Below are 23056 nucleotides of genomic sequence, written 5' to 3' on the forward strand. Positions count from 1 at the left end.
AATTAAACAAGTGTTGCTGCCAAGTCGCGTTATTAAAATGTATCAAGTAAAGTCTTGATTCTACATTGAGATTCCAAAAATTAATTGTATCAACACATGCTTAAAGACTGATTGAGCCAGTAACGGTGTCATATAGTGAATATCTTGTAGTGTGCTTTAACCGGCACACCGTTTACCATTGCAAACCTGACAATTGAAAATAAAATCAAGTTTATTATTTTGATACTTGATATGCCAATCACCACGAATAGTCAAACCGATCAAGTTGAGCAGTAGCTTCCTTCATATCTTTTTGTACTTTTTTTCTCATGTAAAAAATAGGACAGTCTTGCGATGTGCAAATCACATCTTGATGCAAACTGCCTTGACAGCGCTGACACTGGGTCCAAAATCGAGAAAATTTTACTTCCAACTCGTTGACAATATCAACTTGACGCTTATGCAGCATTGGAAGTTTGGTTTTGCAATTATCACACACGGCAATATCTGTAATGATGTAAAATGAGCAGCGTGTTTTACACAGGATTGATGCTAGATACAGGACTCTTACCGTTTCGTTTTAATGGAACTTTGCATCCTAAACAGGTTGCTGTTCGTACTGTAAATCGCATGATCCCACCAGACGAAGGTGCTGCTACAGATATGGATCTCGTGTGATCACCAGCTGGTGAAAACACATGTTAATAAATCAACAACCAAGAATAAAACATGCTCAAACAATGTACCTAAAAGTGATGACGCTTTTTCACCCAATACAGGCTCAAATATACGCAGCAAGGGCTTTGATAGCTGGTTTTCCAAATAATATTTGGTATCGATAGGAAGGTTATGTTCCAGCACGTATATAGGATCCTCTGCCTTTTCATACGCAGGTGCATCTATCAACATAGTCAATTGTTATAAAAGCTGAATTAAAAAACAACTTATTATACCATGTACCTTTTGAGCCTTTTATAATGACATAGGATACACGATCACCAAGTGCAGGGGCAGTTCCAGGATCTCGTTTACGCATACGTTCAGCCAATTCGTTGTGAGCTTGTTTAGCAGCATATTCAGCCTTTCCAAGTGCTTTGGAAATCACCAGCTTCGATAAATCAACTCGATTCTGCAGTAGATCAGAAATCACACGTTTGACATACCTATTGTAAGCAGTTGCACAAAAACAAAATGCATCAAATGGATTAGCTGCAGAGTTGATGGATGAATCATTGCAGCCATAACTTACTCTTCTGCTGCTTTGGGATCACGATCAATCAAAAGTTTACGAAGAGATGTTTCAATCACTGTTGAAACCAGACTACAGCTATCACGACGAACCGTCTATCAAATTATACAAATAGTATGAAAAGACAAATTCAACCACCCTCAAGCTTGCTATGTAAAAAAACATGATTCAAATTTACCTCGATACCCTTGGCATCCAATTTATCATGATGGGATGGATTGGTCCAATATAGTCCAGCATATCGCTTTTTGTTAATGAGCAAATATGGATAATACACTTTTTCAAAATCAAGATTGATAGGCTTGTCAAAATGACTCGTGACATAGGTTGCTGCTTCACGACCTAGTCCGATTACATCAAAAACAGAAAACAATACATGTAAACAAAATAGTACAGTGTAGTTTAACAAAAACTATGCATGAACCCACCTAGTGCCATTGATTCTTCAACAGATTCGACACCAAATTTGACCATTACAGAATCAGTATCTCCATACACGATCTGCGCATCGTGTTTGTATCCATTCGCAACTTGAAATTTTTCTTCCACCAGCTGAGTTAACATATGTATCCAGTCAGTACTGATCATAGGGAACCCCAATACAAAACTAAAATGGCATATCGAATCAAAAAATGGCTTGCCTGTTTGGTTTGCTCAATCATGACTCGTCCATACGCAGTGACACTAGAAGAAATGGCCAATAAAGGAAGTTTTCCAATAGTAGCACCAGTAAACCCGTACACAGAGTTGGCACTAATCTAAAATTCAATATTCATATCAGTACTTTTGGCCAACTGTAACAAACCTATCAAATGATATAAATTGTGAAAAACCCTTTGATTACCTTGAGAGCCAGTTGACGGCCGTCTAAAACAGCTCGTTTAAAAGGATCAGTTTCATTTTTCAAGTCACTCTTGGCTCGTTTACGTGCAGAAAGCAAATCCTCCAAAATAGTTGGAAGAAGTCCTTTTCTCAGGCTAGCAACAGCAAATAAATCTATACCACCAAACAACATGTAAACCTATTTAGATACACATATTCCAATTGACAATGATCTATGCTAATTACCATTGTTTGGAGTTCGTTTGTAGTCTCGACCTTCCACCAGATTGAGTTTAGCTGCCAAGTCTGAATTGGCAATATAAGTAGAATAACACAAATTGTGTGCCATCATAATAGACGGATATAGAGATGTAAAATCAAGTGTGGCAATGGGCACTTGGTAAAATCCCTTGAGAGGTTCAATGACAATGGCACCTTCATATTGTTCATCCGAACCTAATTTTTTAAATTGAATTTGTCAATATAAACTGTGCATTAGATACACAATCCGCTTGGTTTTGTTAAAATGTGCATGAATGGTGTACCTTCAACTTCTAATGCCGGAATCAAAAGATCTTCCATAATGGCTTTTCGGTACAGCTGAGACACTACTTTAATCTGTTGTCCGCGAGTCAAAAGATAGTTGAATGGAACTCCAGTGACACGGGCCATCTCCATATAATTGATGACCAACATCAGTTTATTAAGAAGTCGGAGCGGTAGATACGCGTCTTTCAAGCAGTAAACCGCAAGACGTCGTCGAGTTTCGTCATTTCCATTTTGTAAATCACTAATAATAGAATGATGAACATCCTCTTTTTGTTCACCTTTAAACACAAGTTTAGTTGATATTTTCAAATATGATGCCAAGACACAAGTATGTGTTATAAGGAATAACGTCTGGTTCAGGGTTTAACAGTGCACAAAACATTTAAAATCATACCCAAAAAATGCGCTGACACAGAATTTAAAGAATACGATCTAAGTTTGTAGTCACGCTGCATGATTTGTAGCAAATCCAGCTGTAAACGACCTTCCAAATTAATGGATTTGGTATCACGAGTGCCGTATGCTTTGGATGAAAACCGAGTATCTTTTGCTTTGGCTTTGGAAGCTAAAACACATCAAAACAGTATGGTTGCGTGTCATGAATATTAAAAACTAATCATGTATATGCTATTATTTTATCGTAATAATACAAGCATAATGGCAAGTCTTACCCGTCACACGACCAAGGAAAGCAAAATTATCTAAACCCAGTGTGTCTGCTCGATCAAGAAGGTATGGGAAATCAAATCCATTAATATTGTATCCAATAATAATGTCTGGATCAACCTGTATGTCCAACAATATATTTTAACATGTGATTTGAAATCAAAAATGCATGTCATACTACAAAAACACATACTTCTTGAATAAAGTCGCTCCACCCTTGCAACATTTCACTTTCAGATTGAAACGACATGACATGAGTGCCAATAATACTAGAACAGGTGTTGAGAGTAAATATATTGCGAACGAATGGTTTTGTATCGCCTAATAAAAGCCATGCAAGATTTAGCACAACTAGATTATAGATATGCTATAGTATGAATTAAACCAAAATTTACCTTGCAACGCAACCATGTTTGCAATCTGAATAACGGGATCTATCTGCGCTTCTGGAAAAATGCCACGCCGACCAGCACATTCAATATCAAAACTTAATATTCGCAGCGGTGCAATTTTGGACCAATCTCCTTCTGGCTGATAAGAAACAATATGCTGGGCTCTAATTGTGACCACGCATGGCGATTTGTTAATTATAATCATAGCATTGCATCACCCTGGCACATTCGATTGTAACCTACACAATATCTACTTCAATCTGGCAATTAGAGGTTGTGTCATCTCGACGACGAATGCTGTAGCATTTTTTTGGTAATTCAACCCAGCTAGCACCTTGAATCTAACAATGCAAGGTAGATCAGATTAGAATACATTTAACATAGAGTGGAACAAAATGCACGACTCACACTTAAATCAATCATAAATCTCAAAGGATATGGAATATTGCTTTCAAACGTGAGATCTATTCGCACGGTTCCTAGATTTGGAACAGAAACACCGTCTTTCAATGCACGTTTTGTAGGAGCAATATAGGATTGCAATCGAACATCAATGCGAAGAAATAAAGCCATGCCCTGTTGATAACCAAAAATGGAAGATCGCTCAGCCAGAGTGATTCCAAGAACTGCACTTCCACCACTTGATCTTTGACGATGAAGACCACTTAAAACAGCATTCTAATGGTTGATAAAAGCACGTGTGATGATTAGTTGAATACCACTATGACGAGTATAAATTGAGAGCATTCAACATACATCTAAAGCGGCGATCAGACCTGGAATATGAGTAGCTTGAAATCCGTGTGGTGCAGCAACATAAAAATAAGGCGAAAAGCCATGAATGTGACAAACGACGCTGTGACCCTCCTAATCAACAACAAGAATGAATTCATGCATTCGTATCATTAATGATTAAGCGATTGGTTCAGATCAAGAGTATTACCTCTGTTATACCAAACATTCGCAACAAACTTGATTCTTCTGGATGATTTTGTGGTAGACTTTTTTTGATTGAATCTGGAGTTCTACCAACATATTCGTCGATATCGATCTGTTGAAACGCTAATAATAGCAAGTGATTTGACACAACATAATTTGGAATATGAGCCAAAGTATTTGTAGATTCATCATGGAAATGCAGAATGAACTTACTAATAGAGTCGGTTGAAGGATGAATAGATGGCAAGTCAGGACGTTTCCAAGACTTGCGATAATCAGTTACTGTTCAATACACATAACAAGTGTATTAAAGAATGAAATCAAAAGTTAGTATGAAAGATTGTTTATAATTTAATTGTTTGGTTTCAACTAACCGGTTGCAGGCAAGTTTTGATGCAATAATTCCAACTGTTGTTCGAATGCAGAGCGAGGTTCAAGTAGTCTGGCTCGCTTGCTAGTTTTCTGTAAAGAATTGGTTAGAGTGTCAATACTGTCCTGACGCTTGCCAGCAATAGAGACTGATGACATGATTGTATCTTCTAATTTGGACAAAACAGTTGGATTGTTTTGAATGGATTGAGTATTGTCGATTGCAGAAGAAAGCGATGCAACCATGATTGCTTGATGATGAGACTATCCGGTATGTTAAGGAATAGCAATGATGGATTGAATCTAGTCAAGAGTTTGAAAAGGGATGAAAAAGGTTCGGACAGAAAAATAAGATTGAAATTCTTGAATTTATAAAAAGTATTATTCAAGCGATAAAGTGTTATTTGTTAAAAAAATTCAAACTGCAGCTTAGTCAAGATGGATTGTATTGTCATTTAGATTGTTATGACACGAGTTGAATGAGTTCAACGATAAGCTTTCTTTTTTGGTCTTTTTTTGGAGTGACGAATTGGTTCTGATGTTTGCATGGAATGAAGGTCAGTATTCCAGATATCAGTTTCTGCAGGACTATTAACAATGTTTAGATTTGGAACAGGAGAAACTTGATGGACGACTTGGATTGCACGTCTGCGTTTTGTAATAGTTGATGTTGGAGTCACATCAGGATCAATATTGGTAAAAGTAGATGTTTGAATGGAAGGGGAATTTGGAGATACAATTGTATTTGAAGGATTGATGATGGGAACATGAGCATCTTTAGCCACAAGATCGTTTAATAGACGCAACATGCAATTGCTTTGTTCAGCAATAAGACTAGAACGTTCATTGACTAATCTGATTTCGTTTGAAATATCGAGTTTGAATTGATTTAAATGAGATTGTATGACTGGACCGTAATATTGTTGAACTATTAAGATGATCAAGTAAAAACAGTTGATGAGCACGTGGAATGAATTAAAATTAAACAACAACAAGTGAATACCAGCATCAGTGATAGCACCACGCAGAGAGTCTGTTTGTAACACAGCAGTGAGAGAAGATTGTTCGAGTCGAACTGTCTCTCTCATAGCAGAAAGATCGTTGAAAGAGTCGTGCAAGGACTGAATAGTTTGTTCTAAAAGACAGTCCAAGTTACGTTTTAAAGCAGTAGAAACTAGATCTAAAGAAGGGGTTGAAACAGGGAGAGAGACATGATCGAGTAGAGACGAACTGGGAAGAGTGTCCAGAGAGATCGGACTAGCCAGTAATGGTTGACAAGGAGTGATAAAGGAAGGAGAAGGACGAGGAATATAACGCAGCATTGGATTACAAGTCTTTTGTATAAAGGTTTCATCATTGATGGTGGGGTTGATAATGGGATTCATAATGGGGTTGATAATAGAGTTGATGGTGGTGTTCATAATGGGGTTGATGATAGAATCCACGGTGTGATTCATAATGGGATTCATAATGGGATTCATAGTGGGGTTCATAATGGGATTCATAAGACTAGTAGAATAGACAGTCTTTGGTTCATCAGTTACTAGTACAATAGGTGATGGAGTGGGACTGTCAACTGAAGATTCCATTGATTGACTCATAGACACTATCAAATCTAACAAACTGTCATCAACACAATCCATCATTTCTTATCTATTATCAATCATGACTGTTGATGTTAATCCCGACTTTGTTACTGTTACTCACGCTGGATCCACCATCACTATCTACCTCTGGGGTGCTACAGTTACTTCTTGGAAATACTATGGAGTTGAGAATCTGTTTCTAAGGTATGCATGATTACTATCCATGTCATGACATTCATCACTAACAGTCCAACTATAATATAGCTCAAAGGCCGTACTGGATGGATCTAAACCCATCCGAGGTGGAATGTAAATCAACTTGAATACTCTTGTTTTGATGTATAGTTGATTAATACTTGAATAAAGTCCACTAGTCTTTCCTCAGTTTGGGTCGGGTCAAGACAAGGTACTTCCTCAGCACGGTTTTGCTCGAGTCTCGAAATGGAAGTATTTGGGTTTGGAAGTAGAGAATGCTGCCGAAACTACTGTTCGTTTTGGTAAGCTTCCAACACTGAGTGTATCAATCCATCTGAAAGATTAATACAGATTGCTAATGTCATGAATGGTCTGTAATGGTTTAGGACTCACTCCATTCATGATCCCTGAAGCCCAACGTGCTCTTTGGCCTCATGGTAAAACACTATATCATTCAACTGTATAAATCTTGACCCTGTACACTAAACACTTGTTGAATTCAAGACTTTCATCTGATTTACACCGTCTCTGCTTTTTGGAAGTGCATTGAAAACCTCGCTCAGTGTCCGCAACACGGGCAATACTGCATTCAAGTTTGAATCGTTACTGCATACATATCTACGTGTCCAAGACATTGCTTCCGTTGGTATTGTTGGACTGACTGGGTTTCCTTATGTGGATAAAGTAGCCAACAGTGCTCGCACTGAAATGGAACCTCGTTCCATCATTACCATCCAAGGTGAAGTGGATCGTGTATACGAGAATGTCAAGAACGATTACATTTCAATCCAAGGAACTGGTGTTGGTGGTGGTTCATTAACCCTTCACAAATCTGAATTCAAGGATGTTGGCAAGTAGATCTGATTGTTACTTATTCAACACATGACATATTAATTCATTTTAATCATTACAGTTGTATGGAATCCATGGGTTGAAAAGGCCAAAGCCATGTCTGACTTTGATGACTCGGAGGTAAGATCAACACTTGAATTATTAAACAATTGAATTACTAAAACTTTACTTTTAGTTTCAACAAATGGTGTGTGTTGAAGTAGGAAATGTTACGTTGATGGAAGTTGCAGCAGGTAAAGAATGGAATGGAACTCAAGTCTTACTCGCAACTCCTGTTCACTCGCTTTGACGAGACAATTGAATTGATTTCGTTGTTACAGACTCAAGTCACTCTTGAAACTATATTCAAAATGAAGCAAACATCAAGTTACAACTGTAACTTGTTAATTCTATTGAATTCATAATAAACTTTAAGTCGATGGAATTCAATCAAAAACCTCAAATTGACTTGACCTAAAGTCAGACTTTTCAGCAAGATTACTCGAACAAACCGTCAAAGTTTATCATGAAGAGTGTCCTGCGCAATGTGTAAGCATCTACTATTCTATAAACACTGGCTACTGGCATTCACATGGCATCCACATGACATCCACAACCTTCTTGTTCTAACCCAGTTTGAGCATCTTGAGTGGTCTTATGAACGGGTCAAAACTACTGACACTAGTCATTATAACTTGAGTCTCTTAGTCTTGGATTTCCTCTGTTTATACTACACTTTTCACTCTCTTCATCTGTTGATTATCATGTACTCACGACTCTACTGTTGTATTCTATCCTTAGCAAAAACGTCACAAAAGGCTACTCGGACTTGCAGATAAAAACCCGTCAGGCCACTTGCAATGACCCGGTTAGTCTTGATTGTATTCAACTACAACACATATTGGTCCTCTTGCTCTACTGCCATAATCATCTAAATACAACTTTTGTATCTTGCTGTCATGACTCTAAAATAGACCATGTTTAAATATTCATAATGCTTTCCTATTTGAAATTGACTTTTAAGCATTCTCAATCCTTTTAAATTATAATTTCAAACTGAATCTCCACTTTTGCTAAACCATTTATTATACAATCTCCAAATTCAACCCCAGATTTATTGAGTTTGTTTTGATGGTATCAAACTCATTTCTGTTGTATCCTAAATCCCACATTGGAAATTCAACTGCTGCTTTCATGTCAATCATTTAATGTTTAGACTCTCAAGTCTCAAGAATGTAAACATTGCTTTACTTGTACAGAATAAGCAGACCAGTCAACTTTATAGAATTCAAAAATTAACATTCTCCACTAGATTGACTACCCTTCACAAAACTGGTTGTTTATTATGCATCTTGACATTCCAATTTAGTCTTTTACGTAAACATGACTGTAACTTGTCATGGTGTCTACCATTCAATCATTTGTAAACTAACACCATCAATATTGTATTCATCATAGTGGGGTCCCTCTGGATCACTCATGGCTGAAATTTCAAATTGCACAGATAACCAGTAAGTAAACTTGTACTAACCATCATAGTTTGAAATCAGTATATTGTATACATTCTAATCTTGTCAATCTTACTGCTAGGCGTGATTTTATGGAGATTATCGAGATTATTGACAAACGAATGAACGATTCAGGAAAAAACTGGAGACATGTATACAAGGTACATCACTCATCCTTTAATCTTTGACCCATTTTAACTTTATTCTAACCAACAGTCTTGAATAATCCTGACTCTGCATCTAGGCACTCACTGTGCTAGACTACTTGATTAAAAATGGTTCTGAAGCTGTAGTTGTGCATGCCAAACAAAACCTACATGTCATCAAGACTCTCAAAGAATTTCAATATATTGACGATGAGGGTCGTGATCAGGGTGCCAATGGTAAAAAAACAATCGTTTGTTGTGATTTGAATTGACCAGTTTGGTATGACTGACTCTTTGAAATACTCAGTTCGACAAAAGAGCAAAGACATCACTGCACTTCTTGTTGACGAATCACTGTTACAGGAAGCACGAGGTACTCGTGGAAGAGTACGCAATCGTTTCAACTACAGTGCCGAAAGCGAAGGAGCTACCAACTCGGAAGATGCTGATCTTCGTCGCGCATTGGAGGAAAGCAAACAGCAAGCGACAGAAGATAGTCGAAGAAGAAAAGAACGTGAACAAGAGTAAGTCACGAGTATACCTGCAAATGATCATGTAAACTGTCACTATACTTTTTATGACTAACTATTGGATTTCAGAGAAAGCGATATTCAACGTGCTATTGAGCTGAGTGAAAAGGAGGCCATTCAGCGTAGAATGGATGCGCGAAACCGTCTAGAGCCACAAATGACAGGAGATAGTCTCTTTTCTGGGTAGGCACTGTTTCTTGTACATTCAAGTCACGACTAACCACCTAGTCTTTACTAATCATGTATTGTCACGTAATTTAATTCTTAGAAACACTACCAAAGGTACAGATATCATCGACTTTTTTGGCAGTTTGGAGCAGCCAGTGGCTCAGCAACAACCCCAGCAAACAGCGTTTGATCCATTTGCCGGGTTTGGTGGAGTGGATCCATTTGCTATTCAGCAGCAGCAATTGTTACAACAACAGCAGCAACAATATATGCAGCAGCAACAACAACAACAGCTTTTACAGCAACAGCAACAACAACAGCTTTTACAGCAACAGCAGCAGCAGCAGCTTGCCCAACAGCAACAACTTGCTCAACAGCAGCAACAAGCACAGTTTGATTTCTTTGCTAGCTTGAACCAGCAATCTCATGCCGCTGTTCCTCAAAACAATCCATTTTCAATGCAGCAGTCTCAGGGAAATGCGCCAGCCAATCCATTTGGTACAACTGCCACGCCTGATCTTTCTCGAAATCCCAAGTATGTTGTAATGATTTGTAAACCTGAACGAGACATGGTTAATGTTTGTATCCATTCTAATATAATGCTGCAGCTCGTCCATAGATCCATTTGCGAGCGTGTCATCGAGAAATCTCACGTAAGACATGACTATTGAATTGATAACATATTTTTGTCATGTACATTTAAACTTGTGACATTTTAAATAACAATGAGATCTCAATACAGACCTGCGGCAAACAATCAAGCATCTGAATTTTCTGGATTCAATCCATTTGGAACCACATCGTCCCAACCATTATCATCAAATGCAGGATCTTTACAAAAGCCACTGTTTGATTTAGATGCCTCAAGTCTTGCATCGTCCGGTGTATCTCAGCCAGTAAATAAGAATCCATTTTCAACCACCAACACTTCGCGCTATCAATGGGAAGATTCAAAGTCAAAACCCACGCTCTCTCAGCTGCAGGCAACTGGTGGGTTTCCTGCACCAACGGCAAATAACCATGGCTCAGGATTGGGCTTGTCAGGAATCCAAAACTTTGGTCAGGCTCCAGGGTGTTTTCCCAACTCCATTGCACCACTGCAACCTTCCATGACAGGCAGCAGTTTTTCGGGCGGATCTAGCAATCCATTTGGAATGAATATGGGTGGACAAGGAATCCAACAACTGCCTTCTCAACATACTGGTAGTAGCTTTGGCGGGCACAATTTCCAAACTCAACAACCGCTTAATTCTTTTGGTGGGACCAACACCACTACACCTTTTGGCACCCCATTTCCGCAGCAACAACAAGGACCTTCATCGTATCAGCGGGCAAATAATTTTTTTTAGTGGTACTCTTGTTGATTTCTCTCCATTCGATATTCTAGTCTTGTTTAGTTTACGCTTTTTAGCTGATCTTCACGGCTTTGCCGACTATACTCTACTGAAATAAACTAGTCTATTTTCGATGGGTAGATATACGTGATCTATTCATAACAATGTGTAAAGTGAACCATGCCCAAATTGCTTAGAATTTAATTTAATTTAATAGCATTATGAATTAGTCGACCATTTGTCCATTGGATGAATAACCATCTCAAAAGCGACCTGCATGATTGGATACTACACGTGATGCGATACACTTGTATTCAATATTATATCTAGTCTGATTTTCATGGTTCATCTTGAACCTACAAGTCCAATACAAATATTTAAAAAAGCACAATGCTGAATGACCGAATGGGAATACACAGTCGAGCAAATAGTACTGTCAACCGTAATGGCGAGGCACGACCTTCAAGTGCTTCGCGCAGTTCTCCACTTCAACCCACGAATCCACCCAGCTCAGGCAATACTGAAAAGGGAAAACTAGGAGGTATATTCACGGGCATGAGCAGTTCAAAAAACACCCCTTTGAACGATAAAACAGCATTTTCAGTCACTCCTATTCCAACAGCCAATACCGTATCCAATCCATCTCAAGGAGGTATCAAAGGGTCAGATATACTAAAATTCTCCGAGGATAATTTCGATGTCGAACTCTATGTACGCGGAATGCTTCAACATCTCCCCAACGAAGAGGCGATCCAGCAGCTCTATCACTCCCTTGCAGATGCAAAAGATTTGGCTGCTACTGACTTGCAATGCAACGTGTATCGCAACTACAACGATTTTGTTGTGATTTCTAAAGAAATATCAAAACTTGAAAGCGATATGCTTTATTTACGAGAATTGTTGACGGATTTAAAAGATGTTCAGGATAATTTACGTCCTGTGTCGGATCCTGAAAATGATACCGAGTTGGTTCAGATGGCTGACGATTCACTTGCTTCTCCAGAACAAAAACGTGCTGCCATGGCAGAAGCGTTGGCTAAACAGCGTGTTCGCGAGGAAGAGTTGATTGAAAGCCGTGAAGCACAAATGAAACTTCTTTACACCAATATCGATGGACTACAGGTAAAACTAATCCAACCCATCAATAAAATTAAACTCGCTAACCCATATATTGGACGATACAGAAAATTTTGCCCGAATCCAAGCAGCGTTATCTTGTCAGAGATGGTAGCAAAACACATTACTGGGAAGTCAGTACAACCACATTCAAACAAAAAGATATGGTGCACTTGTATTTATTTAATGATACGCTAGTTCAAGTCAGTTGGAAAAAAAGCATCATCACCGGAAAAGCCCGCATGTTTGCTGAAATAGCATGGGGATTGAGCGAGATTGGCTTTATTGACATGAAGGATTCTCCAGGTCCATACACTACACAATCCTATTGCTACACATTTCTACTTTTACTAACCCTGACTTTTTTACACAGATGTTTCCAATGCATTCAAAATTGTTCGACATCCAGATGCAAGTATTTATCGCACAGAGACTCTTGAGGAAAAACGAGCCATTCTTGCTTCAATCAAACGCATCACAGATGATATTCTTGTACAGCGTAGAAAAGAAAAGGATCAAGTCAAAAATGCTGCCATTTCAAAGGTAAATGGAGTGTTGGTGACAAACCATAGATTCAATCTTTTAAATGTAGTGTAATACATTGATAGGCAAATACCATGACTGCATTACTTCCAAACAGCAACATGGATCAATACAAGAATATTTCTGATCAACTTCCAGTAAAAGATAATCTCAGTGCCACGGATTACCGTTGGCTGTTGGAGCTGCCTGACGAGTTGGATGTTCTTGTAGCACATCGTGATTTTGACAATTCCGTAGCAAATCTTGAAAAAGGCAAGTTGGTTTTAAATTTTATCAATACTAGTAGGTCAAACTCTCACCAGCATGACATTGTCTTGCTGTGTTGATAACAGCAAGAAAGATTCTATCGGGAGTTGATATCAAAACTCCACGTGTGCAAATGCTGCGAGCATCGGTAGAAAATCGTATAGAAATATTGGCCAAATTAGTCACTTCTGATCTTGCTAGTCCAGTGTCTACAAAATCGCAGGTTCAAGAAAATATTGATCGACTATTGCGTCTTGGACTTGGCGATCAAGTATGTTTATAGAGTGAACCATTTTAATGTTTTGATTAAATGATCTAAATTGTATTGACTGGTATGAATCATGGTTTAGGCTAGAGATATTTTCTTGACAGCACGTACAAAGACCATTCGCCACCGCACACGGTAGGACATACTATGTGTTTTATAGATTCAAAAACTGATACTTGTTATTAAATCACATTTTCAAAGACATTTGAAATTTGATGGCGATGTTGCAGCCTACATGTGCGATCTTGCAGAAGTGACGTTTAGGCTGATTCGAAACACTTGCGATTGGTATGGCGGATCATTCAGGGACACCACAATGGCTTCAGGTAAGCTGGCACAAATCCCCAAACACAATACTTGACATTCATTTTATTTAAACTGCTTACCAAACTATGTTGTATACATGTTTAGGTTTTATGAAATGGGTTACTTTAGAAATTGTATACTTTACAGATATTCTGCGCCGTCAAGTGTTTAATTCTCGCCAAAGCTTCTCTGTTATTGCTGATTGTCTTTCCAGTGCTTTAGATCAATGTCAACAGGTATGTATGTGATGATTTTACCCAGAATGCATATCTCGAATTAACTTTTGGGTTTTCAGCTACGTGATGTGGGTCTTGATTTAGGATTTTTAATTGATCAAATCGTATTTGGTGACATTGAAAAGGCAATTGAAAATCATTCCAAATCACTTGAAGAACTCGTTATTCAAGCAATAGAATGTGACACGTATGAGTCTTTAGAGCCTCGTATAGACTTTTTTGAAGAACGTGGCCTTGTTTTTGGTACGATTGAAGATACTGATCGAGTCTTGATCAATGCACATTTCAAATCCGTGTAGTCTTACAACTGATTTGGCAACTTTATAGATGCAGAAATTCCAAGAATGAGTGAAAGTGCTTATCAGCTATTTACTATTCTGACCGACTTTGCATCAGATGTGGGTGCCCTTATGTCCATGACGGTCAGTTTAAATGGTTTACAAAATGGAACCTATTCATCATATCTCATTGCAATGTCATACACTATTAGCTCTACAACAAAATTGTGGCATCATTATCTGCACTGTTTGAAGTGTATGTGATATACACAAGTGCTGCATTACAAAAAGATTTTTCCAACAAACAGGCAAGTTTAATGCATTGCAACTATAGTTTTGTGGTTTCCACTGAAATAGTCGATCATTATTAACAGGATTCATATTGTGCTAGATTTGTGTGGTCTTGTCCAACATTACTTTTGTGGTGGAACAAATGCTGCCAAAAGTCAAGATCCAGCTCGAGGTATAGCTTAAACATTCGCCTCAATGCATGTTATTCGACTGTAGTTTCATTTTGATTCTAAACTGATGCATTAGGAGCAATTTGAACGAGTGATTCCTGAACTAGATGAAGATTGTATACGTCATAAGGGTAAGATTATTTTGAATAGTATTCAAGCAAAGTCAACAGTACATGTTGTGCTGATTGAATAATTTCAACTTCACGGTATAGCTTCGCTTGAAAAAGTCAAAACGGTGTTTGTAGAAAGTAGTTGTTCCAATTTGATCAAAAATGATTACAATTTTTCCAAAGTCGACTATTCAAATGTAAGATGATCATCCATGACCCATTTCATTCGTGTTACTAACACCTCAATCAGACGGCAGCCATCTTAGAGACCACGTTACCTACAGAGCCGATATTAAAAGTATCAAGTATAAACCCTGTTTAAATGTTAAATCACTGTACAATGATTCTTACCCAAATTGTTGTTTAGCTTTCGGTTGGGCTCAACAAACTTTTGATGAACATGGATGCAACTCTTGATTGTGTTTTACTCGTAGGTCGCGTTATCCAACTGCTTTTTGATAAAATGGTCAATACAAGTATGTAACTTTGTATAAAGATGTATCCCATTTCTTGAGCTAGATGTTTAACCCATTTTTCAAATGGTGTATAGGTGCAGGTTGGGAGACTGAAAAAGGTCCAAGAAAGTTTGGATTTGGAGGTGTTCAATCCCTTCTTCTAGATATACACTTTATGCTTCGAGTTGCCGAAACGTATATTACTGAGGATGCAAACAAAAATGCAAACAGTGTATGTGAAATGGCACTCCGAGCTTATTTTGTTCAGAACAAGGATCTGAGCGTACCGCTTAAAACAGGCGAATGGTACGACAAACGAGTAGATGAAGCAGTTCGTAAATTTGGAAAGAATTTGGCATTGCTGACTACAGGAAACACCATGTCCTTGAATGCAAAGGCTAAACAAAGCTCATCATAATCTAAAGTGTTGAACTGGCTGACAGCAATTGAATTATATGATAAAGGGTTCAATATTGATCGTTGGAATAAACACACGATCAAATAGTCGTATGTGATAGCATGGTTTATGGCATGAAATAAAACCCTGATCTACTTCAGTCTAAAACCAAGTTGGTATAATCTTGATAGTAGTTTGTGATACATTACTGAACATGGCAGTGACTCGTTTGGTATGGCAAGCAGCTACACCATCAAGCATGCACCGGTTCAAGTTTAAAACTGTAGTTTATTTCTCATATCAGTCCAGACTGTCAAGTTCCAAGGTAGTTCATGCACTTCCAAGACGGATCGATCCGTTGAGCTCGCTTGAGGATTGGGATGAACAGGCAGGTTCAGATATCAACTATTCAGTGTTCAATTTCAATGTCTAACAAGTCCAGCTGTTTTGTATAGAATACACAATCCCGAGTCTCGCAAGAGACTGCTCGAACTCGCATACTGCAAGGAAAGCTATCTAGATTTAGTAGAACGCTACGAGATGTAAGATTGCAACCTATTGCCTCGTCTTTTGAGCATGACCCAAACTGATTCTGCTTTCCATCTATGTTTTTACAAGGAAATGCGCAGAATCTATCCTCGGACAAGAGCCTTTCCTTGTACAGATATAGTAGATGGTTACGAGTATCGAACCAGTTTTGAAAACGGTGCAATGGTAGTCAGTCGTCAAAAAACCAATACTGCAGGTTCTTGTGAAATAGTATTGGATAGTCGATGGCTTGGATGGGGATCGAGAGGGAAAACAGTCAGTAAAGCAGTGGTCAGTGACGATCACAACAAGATCGCCTTTCTTCAAACTCGACCTCAAGATGAGCAAGGCAGTCTGGTGATTCGCACGTTAAACTCGAATGCTCCAGCCATGTTTACCTATTCCCAATCCATCCCAAACGTCTTTAATTTTGTTTGGGCGAATAACTCAAAAACCATATATTTTACTCGCTTGGACGACGTGCTGAGATCGTCCAAAGTATATCGAATAGATGTTGATTCGCCACATGAAGAAACTGTAGTGTACTCAGAAATGGATATCTTGTATTTTGTAGATCTTGCCAGAAGCAAAGACAAGGTAGGTAAAGTTCAAAGTTTGGAATCGAAGCTTGTCAAGCGCTGATATCCTTCAGTTTGGCTTTTCATTTGCATGCCATTTTGACAAGTACTTTGCGTGAATTTATAGCAACATGTTTTTATTAACGTAAACTCGGCCAGCACATCTGAGATCCACATTATTCAAGATAATAGCTATTGTCCAAGCATTTTGATTTCTCGGGACCATCAAGTGCAATGCTATGCTGATGCTTTCAAAGTAAAACAAAATCATGGTTTATTTTAAAGATTGGTATTGGCCATGCTAGATAGTAACACATTGTAAACTTATTTAGGACAGTCTATTTTTGCTACACAATTATGCTTCAACTGAATTGAAACTATACAGGACATCACTGTCAACAGTCTTGACTGGTAAAGCCATCAATCTTGAATCTGACACATCAATCGTGGCCGCACCTGGATATGAGGAAAGTATTGACGATGTGGAGATTTTTCCGAGTCATGCAGTTTTGACTATGAAACGACAGGGCCAGCCATTTATTCGCTCCATAGATCTTGTCAACATGTTGGCAAATGATGTTTTTCTTTCTGATTCATCTGGTGTGATTTCACCTGAACCCAACATTGTGAGTAATATTTGCGTTGGTAGCTTTAATTATTATCTGCATACTGAGTCTTTTGAATATAATCTAGGATCTGACATCCAACACGTTTCGATTTTCCTATTCATCACCCTTTGTTATCCAAGCCGTCTATGAGCTCAATCTTGTGTTGGGCAAGTTGATAAACTGGCAAGATATTCGACCGTGCATGGATACAAACAACTTTGTAATAGAAAAACAAACGATTCCGTCAAGAGATGGAACTTGCAACATACCCATAACTATTTTGAAAAACAAAAACATTAGCCATAGTCCAAGCAACCCATGTGTGATTTTGGTGTATGGATCGTATGGTGAGTTTACCACTATGCTACTTTGCTCTGATAACACCTGTATCGTGGTTTATTGTGCAGTGATCAACACATATGAAATTCATGTTTGATATAGGCTATTGTATCGAGACAAGTTTTCGAGTCGAGTTATTGCCTGCTTTATCTAGAGGTGTCACGGTAGTTTTTGCACATGTTCGGTAAGATATTTGGTTTACACCTGAACACGCCACGATTCATGGCTGCTGATTCTGTTTTGTTTGGCAATGGCTGTAGTGGTGGAGGAGAATTGGGAAACAGTTGGTATCACAAGGGTCGTGCTGAAAACAAACTGTGCTCATTCACTGATTTGGAAGATGTAGCAGATATGCTTATTTACAAAAAATATACAAGTTCTGAGCGGTTGGGTGGTATTGGAACCAGTGCAGGGGGAATGCTTCTTGCTGGTACGGCCAATCGTCGTCCAGGCAAGTATCTTTGATTTTTTCAGATCATCCAACTCATATATACTGATGCTATTCAATTGGTTTGTGTAGATTTATTCAAAGCGCTGGTACTTCGTGTATCATTTTTAGATCCATTGACGACAATGTTGGATCCAAACAGTTCGCTATCGGCAGGAGAAGTGTTGGAATGGGGAAACCCATTAAAAGATTCTGCAGCGTACCAGCTAATGAGCTCATACTCGCCATACGATAATCTAGATGGAAAATTACGTACAGCTGTACTTGCCACGGCTGGAAGTGACGATCAGCGTGTTCCACCATGGCATGCGCTAAAATACATTGTTCGAATGCATGAGTTGGCTCAACATAGCGGAACTGCGTCAAACGGATATTTTAAACTATATGCTGATCGTGGACACAACCAAGGAAGTGGCGATAATATTGATGAACATGCCTTTGAATATGCATTTTTATTAAGCAAATTGGGCTGTAAATAAAGCTATACTTGCAGCCAATTACTCGACTGTAAACAATAGAGGGTGTTGGATAGCATATAATCAATCGAGATCATCCTCATCGTTTGAAACTCCTGCTAGAGATTTCAAAAGACCATCAGGAGAGCAATCATCTAATGTCATGGGACCAAACAAACCCTCTCTATATTTATCAAGCATATACCGCGCAGCTCTATCTATGTCCAAAAACGAATCTGGTATTATTTTTGGATGTTCTGGATCGTCTGGCGTGGTTTCGTCAACCTCTGATGGAAAAGACCCTGTGTTGGCTGTCAGATTGAATAATCTTCCTCTTTTGTTAAGCAAAAATCCCTTGGTTCGACAAATATGTTTCAAAACACTGTCAATCTGATCGGTTGGATGTTCAAGACCAAGAACAGCGGGATACCTAAACATGGAGTAATACATTAAACCGTGTCATCAAGTAGGATGCATTAAAGTATAGTAATCGTACTTTTTAATATTCGAAGAAGTATTAAGTCGGAATAATAAATAATCGGCTATATGTATTTCCTGCGTTAATCGATCTCTTGTTCCACCTATACAACACGGCTCAAGTTAATGAATCAAATATGGGTCTTGCAAACACTATAGCGCATACAGGTGATACGTACCAGTGAGAGATATTTTTAAGCCTTCCATTGGAGAGGCAACATGAGGATCATATATTCCAGGTGTGTCCACTAGATAAATCGGAGGATCTTCGTATATTTTGACTCGAGTTTGAATGGCAGTAGTTACTCCAGCAATTTTGCCCACAGCTGTGACTTTTCCTGGTATCAAAACATTATGAATGACTAAATCTACCATCAAACTACAGCAATAATGTAGAGTTACCCTTATTGACACCCAAACGTCGAAGAGCATTGATCAATGATGATTTTCCAACATTTGGGATACCAACCACAATCATGGAAATATAAGGAAACCTCTCGGGATTTTCTCTACATTTATCTGTATCCATTACATTAAAAAGTAACCGAGTTAAAATAAGATCGAGTGGACACGACATGAATAAGCTATCGAGATGATACAATTGAAAGTCAATCATGACTTGCCAATAGCTCTTTGCAGCACTTTTTTGGCATGCAATCCAGTGTTTGCACATGTGAATACAATGTCTTCGTTTCGATATTGTTTGAGTGCATCGATGAGTGGTTTTCGCATATTTGCATTGGCTAAATCAGCCTTATTATAAACTACGATTCGCTCTCGGTTGGCCAAGAAATGATCGAATTGGTGGTTGATACTCGTCAATGGAATCCGAGCATCTCGAACTTCAACAACAAGATCAATGTGATGAATACCGTTTTTGAGTTGCTGTAAAGCTTTTGTTTGATGGGATGGATACCAAAATATGGGTTTCGTATACTGGAATTCAGTTCTAAATTCAGATGCTGGTGTTGGTGGAGTAGGCAATATGGCTTTGGACTGAGCAATGTTTAAATTTGTGACAGATTTTGAAGCGATTGAACGGATTGCATGTGTAGTGATAGATGCAGCAAAACGGCATGTACACCAATGGTGGATCACCATGATGGCTGACTGACGATTCTGAATTTGTTAATTTATTGAATTGAACAGTTTTTAAATGCACATCATCAAAACACGTGATGAGAACGTACTCGATCATTTATAGAATCTGATTTGCAGCAGATCGTTCGAGTCTTTATACAACATGGTTCAGGTAAGCTACTGCTGGATAGTAACTATTGGAAGCGAATGTATATGCAGATTGATACTCTTTAATCAATACAATATTTGAATTGATACAATAGCAGGACGAATTCGCAGAATCACTTATTCGCCAGCTCGCTCAACGGAGCGTAACAGGAAAAGCAGTACAACATGCATCCATCCATGCTCCACCTGCAAGTCGTCCAAGACTGATTACGGTTAGTTTTCAAATCATGTGTGATTTTTCATCCAGTAGATTTGAGTAGTTTATGGCAGACTAGTAATCCAGTCGATGTTATGGATTAGATTTCCAATCAGAAATCATTGGACATTGCTAGGTCTCGTCAGATCCAAGTGACTGTCAAGGAGCTCAAGAGCAACAATCCACCTTTGGAGCTTACTCTATCGTGCCTGACTTCGATCGATGAATTGAAGCATCAAGTAGCTGTTGCATCATCTATTCCTGCAGAATCCCAACGACTTGTTCTATCTGGCAAGGCATTGACAAATACTAGAACCTTGCTCGACTATGGCGTAAAAAAACAGGTTACTATTCATTTGTCTAGAAAACCTGATGGACCCACTACAGCAATTTCTTCAAACGAATCAAACTTTACATCAACAGTGCCCATCAAAAAAGCCGATGAAGAGCCAATAAGCACCGAGAACCACGCAAATACTATTCAAAGCGTGTCCATGGCTGATAGGATATCCAATCTAGCTAAAAACGATGAGATTTGGACTCGTATTGGGGTGATGATCGAAAAAGAACTTGAATCGCCCGAGTATACTGCAAAGGTAAGACTGGCATTGAATAGAATATCTAGTTTTATAATATCAGAATTTAATACAGATTTAAACTATTAGGTTGTTTCTCATTTGAAACAAACCCTCCAATCCATGACATAAGTACAACAAAGTAATTCCAATCAAGTTTGAAAAGATCCCTTTTATGAATGAATATTTTTTCAACTGAATTGATTTATCCCAAGCATATTGCATATACGAGATTTGCTGTTACATGCAGATAATTTTACAATTGTATTCATGTAAAATGGAATACTTGTATCTTACAATTACTGCTCCTTTTGCTTTGGGTCATACACTATTAGGGTTTCCTATTGAAAATTGACTTGAATAAACAGTTTCGATTGTTTGAAACACAATGCCATCATATGATGCTCACAAACTCAGAGTTTAAACCTGGATTCAGATATTGAGTTTGACTGTTCTGATACTGTCAATCACTCATGTTGTATTCTAATCTCATACGTTCATTCAATCGTGCAAGAATAAGCACAGAAAGATTAGAGTTTAAAATACAATATTTTCCAATAAATCTGGCGAGAATTGACACCAATCATTTCATGATGATTATATTTTAAAACCCTTATTTGATGTTTCATTTCATGAATACAGCTGTCAGTTTTGAATTCAAAATTAGTTTATGAAAGCATCCAGCAGCTCACACAAACCATCCTTTCCCGAATCTTATTCTCGATTAGAGGCATTCGTTCAGCCGTTTGAGGAATCTAATTTCCCAAAACAGCCTTCTCAACTGTCCGCTACAGATTCATCAGTAGTTATGGTATGAAGTTTGAACTCGAGTCTAGTTGAATGGAAACAATTTTTTAAAATGTTCAATTGTTCTAGTTGCAACATAGTCTTCCGAGTATTGGTCGAGGTATAAAAAGAGCTGCTACTAGCACTGCATTGGGTCCTGCTCGTCGTCATGCACCCGTAGCACCTCTGTTTGCACCATCGGCTATTCAGGTATAATAATCGTCTAGATTTGCATGTGTAGCTGAACATTTGGAAAATGTTTGGATAGATGTCATTGATGAAATATTAACAATCTCAAATGAATAGCAATCCTCACAAGTTCGTTCAACTTCATGGGATATGCCTGCACCTGTTCATACTGCTCCCCGTCAGATTAACCCGCTCATATCAAACAGAGCAGGAATCCAGACGTCAAAGTATTTGTCGGTTGCTTATTCGCAGAAAACAAAAGCCAATCGGAAAACGAAAGCAGCCACTGCTCAAACATCTACTTCATCTATAGAAACCTCAAAGCAAGATCAATTTGATTCACTCACTCCAGAGCAGCAAAAAGTCAAAGATTTGGCTATAAAACATGGTCAGAGTTTATTTTTTACTGGAAATGCTGGAACAGGAAAAAGTTTCTTGATGAAAGCAATCATTAATGATCTTTTCAAAAAGTATTCTGCTTTAAAACAAGTTGCTGTCACAGGTGTGATTCCTATTGCTATAGACTTGCTTTTGTGCAGATACGCATATTTAAAATGATTTGGATAATGCGTGGGCTAACTCTGACTGAAATTTTGGTTTTTTGAATATCTAGCATCTACTGGAATTTCTGCATGCAATATTGGTGGATGCACGTTACATTCATTTGCAGGTATCGGACTTGGAAATGGAACAAAAGAGGCACTTTTTATGAGTGCCAAGAAAAATATAAACACTCGCAGAAGATGGACAGCAGTCAAAGTTCTTATTATTGATGAAAGTAAGCTGCTTATATTGCAGTAATTGGATTCCATGTCTGACTGATCTATTTTGAGTTGCTAAAATGCTAATTTATGTTTCTGTAATGTTGCTCTACCATGCAGTTTCTATGGTTGATGGGCCACTCTTTGATAAAATAGAGTATATAGCACGCAGATTTAAAAATAATAATT

At 38.2% G+C, this 23056-nt stretch overlaps 8 protein-coding genes across 8 annotated transcripts; 5 read left to right on the plus strand and 3 right to left on the minus strand.

Annotated features, from left to right (window-relative positions):
- Positions 1-195: 195 nt before the first annotated feature.
- BATDEDRAFT_16581 (DNA-directed DNA polymerase delta POL3) lies at positions 196-5250 on the minus strand. The gene is made up of 21 exons (XM_006678835.1): positions 4971-5250; positions 4810-4878; positions 4601-4719; positions 4414-4524; positions 4066-4335; positions 3901-3998; positions 3661-3821; positions 3459-3586; positions 3271-3385; positions 2994-3164; positions 2596-2877; positions 2297-2506; positions 2073-2224; positions 1837-1986; positions 1657-1780; positions 1407-1570; positions 1229-1323; positions 940-1142; positions 726-878; positions 551-664; positions 196-486 (listed from the first exon to the last, which is right to left on the minus strand). The coding sequence occupies exons 1-21, from the start codon at positions 5209-5211 to the stop codon at positions 239-241; spliced, it is 3378 nt and encodes a 1125-aa protein (XP_006678898.1). The 5' UTR covers positions 5212-5250; the 3' UTR covers positions 196-238.
- Positions 5251-5450: 200 nt separating this feature from the next.
- On the minus strand, positions 5451-6554 carry BATDEDRAFT_88850 (uncharacterized protein; the record flags this gene model as incomplete). Its single annotated transcript, XM_006679181.1, has 2 exons — positions 5451-5893; positions 5969-6554. The coding sequence occupies 2 exons, from the start codon at positions 6552-6554 to the stop codon at positions 5451-5453; spliced, it is 1029 nt and encodes a 342-aa protein (XP_006679244.1).
- Positions 6555-6630: 76 nt separating this feature from the next.
- Positions 6631-7983, plus strand: BATDEDRAFT_35052 (glucose-6-phosphate 1-epimerase; the record flags this gene model as incomplete). Its single annotated transcript, XM_006679025.1, has 7 exons — positions 6631-6755; positions 6816-6860; positions 6918-7048; positions 7133-7183; positions 7378-7557; positions 7660-7718; positions 7774-7983. 7 exons carry the CDS (start codon positions 6631-6633, stop codon positions 7885-7887), a joined length of 705 nt encoding a protein of 234 aa, XP_006679088.1. The 3' UTR covers positions 7888-7983.
- A 95-nt stretch (positions 7984-8078) lies between these two features.
- On the plus strand, positions 8079-11401 carry BATDEDRAFT_35053 (uncharacterized protein). Its single transcript, XM_006679026.1, has 10 exons — positions 8079-8126; positions 8379-8445; positions 9036-9088; positions 9168-9246; positions 9330-9468; positions 9539-9755; positions 9831-9944; positions 10030-10464; positions 10538-10582; positions 10672-11401. The coding sequence occupies exons 1-10, from the start codon at positions 8104-8106 to the stop codon at positions 11276-11278; spliced, it is 1779 nt and encodes a 592-aa protein (XP_006679089.1). The 5' UTR covers positions 8079-8103; the 3' UTR covers positions 11279-11401.
- A 252-nt stretch (positions 11402-11653) lies between these two features.
- Positions 11654-15700, plus strand: BATDEDRAFT_88866 (uncharacterized protein; the record flags this gene model as incomplete). The annotated part of the gene is made up of 15 exons (XM_006679091.1): positions 11654-12385; positions 12448-12685; positions 12753-12922; positions 12988-13204; positions 13255-13439; positions 13519-13571; positions 13638-13762; positions 13848-13978; positions 14038-14221; positions 14306-14400; positions 14648-14719; positions 14794-14848; positions 14930-15024; positions 15195-15303; positions 15378-15700. 15 exons carry the CDS (start codon positions 11654-11656, stop codon positions 15698-15700), a joined length of 2784 nt encoding a protein of 927 aa, XP_006679154.1.
- Positions 15701-15893: 193 nt separating this feature from the next.
- Positions 15894-18659, plus strand: BATDEDRAFT_24795 (uncharacterized protein; the record flags this gene model as incomplete). Its single annotated transcript, XM_006678863.1, has 8 exons — positions 15894-16071; positions 16151-16221; positions 16298-16804; positions 17118-17411; positions 17479-17740; positions 17835-17916; positions 17993-18162; positions 18253-18659. The coding sequence occupies 8 exons, from the start codon at positions 15894-15896 to the stop codon at positions 18657-18659; spliced, it is 1971 nt and encodes a 656-aa protein (XP_006678926.1).
- BATDEDRAFT_35054 (uncharacterized protein) lies at positions 18615-20223 on the minus strand. The gene is made up of 5 exons (XM_006679027.1): positions 19736-20223; positions 19515-19631; positions 19292-19450; positions 19132-19216; positions 18615-19065 (listed from the first exon to the last, which is right to left on the minus strand). Exons 1-5 carry the CDS (start codon positions 20211-20213, stop codon positions 18720-18722), a joined length of 1185 nt encoding a protein of 394 aa, XP_006679090.1. The 5' UTR covers positions 20214-20223; the 3' UTR covers positions 18615-18719.
- A 479-nt stretch (positions 20224-20702) lies between these two features.
- Positions 20703-20915, plus strand: BATDEDRAFT_7658 (uncharacterized protein; the record flags this gene model as incomplete). The annotated part of the gene is made up of 1 exon (XM_006678776.1): positions 20703-20915. A coding segment is annotated over one exon (213 nt), but the record flags the coding sequence as incomplete, so codon positions are not given.
- Between the last annotated feature and the right edge of the window lie 2141 nt (positions 20916-23056).

The sequence above is a fragment of the Batrachochytrium dendrobatidis genome, assembly GCF_000203795.2.
Source record: "Batrachochytrium dendrobatidis JAM81 unplaced genomic scaffold BATDEscaffold_6, whole genome shotgun sequence".
NCBI lineage: Eukaryota > Fungi > Chytridiomycota > Chytridiomycetes > Rhizophydiales > Batrachochytrium > Batrachochytrium dendrobatidis.

Coding starts and splice junctions, on each gene's coding strand:
- BATDEDRAFT_16581 (XM_006678835.1), bottom strand. CDS start 5,211: ATGGTTGCATCGCTTTCTTCTGCAATCGACAATACTCAATCCATTCAA. Junction 2,225..2,296: donor CAAACGAACTCCAAACAATG/GTAATTAGCATA, acceptor TTGGTGGTATAG/ATTTATTTGCTGTTGCTAGC. Junction 1,781..1,836: donor TGATTCGATATGCCATTTTA/GTTTTGTATTGG, acceptor ATGTTAACTCAG/CTGGTGGAAGAAAAATTTCA.
- BATDEDRAFT_35053 (XM_006679026.1), top strand. CDS start 8,104: ATGAAGAGTGTCCTGCGCAATGT. Junction 9,756..9,830: donor AGAAAAGAACGTGAACAAGA/GTAAGTCACGAG, acceptor ATTGGATTTCAG/AGAAAGCGATATTCAACGTG. Junction 10,583..10,671: donor GTGTCATCGAGAAATCTCAC/GTAAGACATGAC, acceptor ATCTCAATACAG/ACCTGCGGCAAACAATCAAG.
- BATDEDRAFT_35054 (XM_006679027.1), bottom strand. CDS start 20,213: ATGGTGATCCACCATTGGTGTACATGCCGTTTTGCTGCATCTATCACT. Junction 19,632..19,735: donor AGTGCTGCAAAGAGCTATTG/GCAAGTCATGAT, acceptor TAATGGATACAG/ATAAATGTAGAGAAAATCCC. Junction 19,451..19,514: donor ACGTTTGGGTGTCAATAAGG/GTAACTCTACAT, acceptor TTTTGATACCAG/GAAAAGTCACAGCTGTGGGC.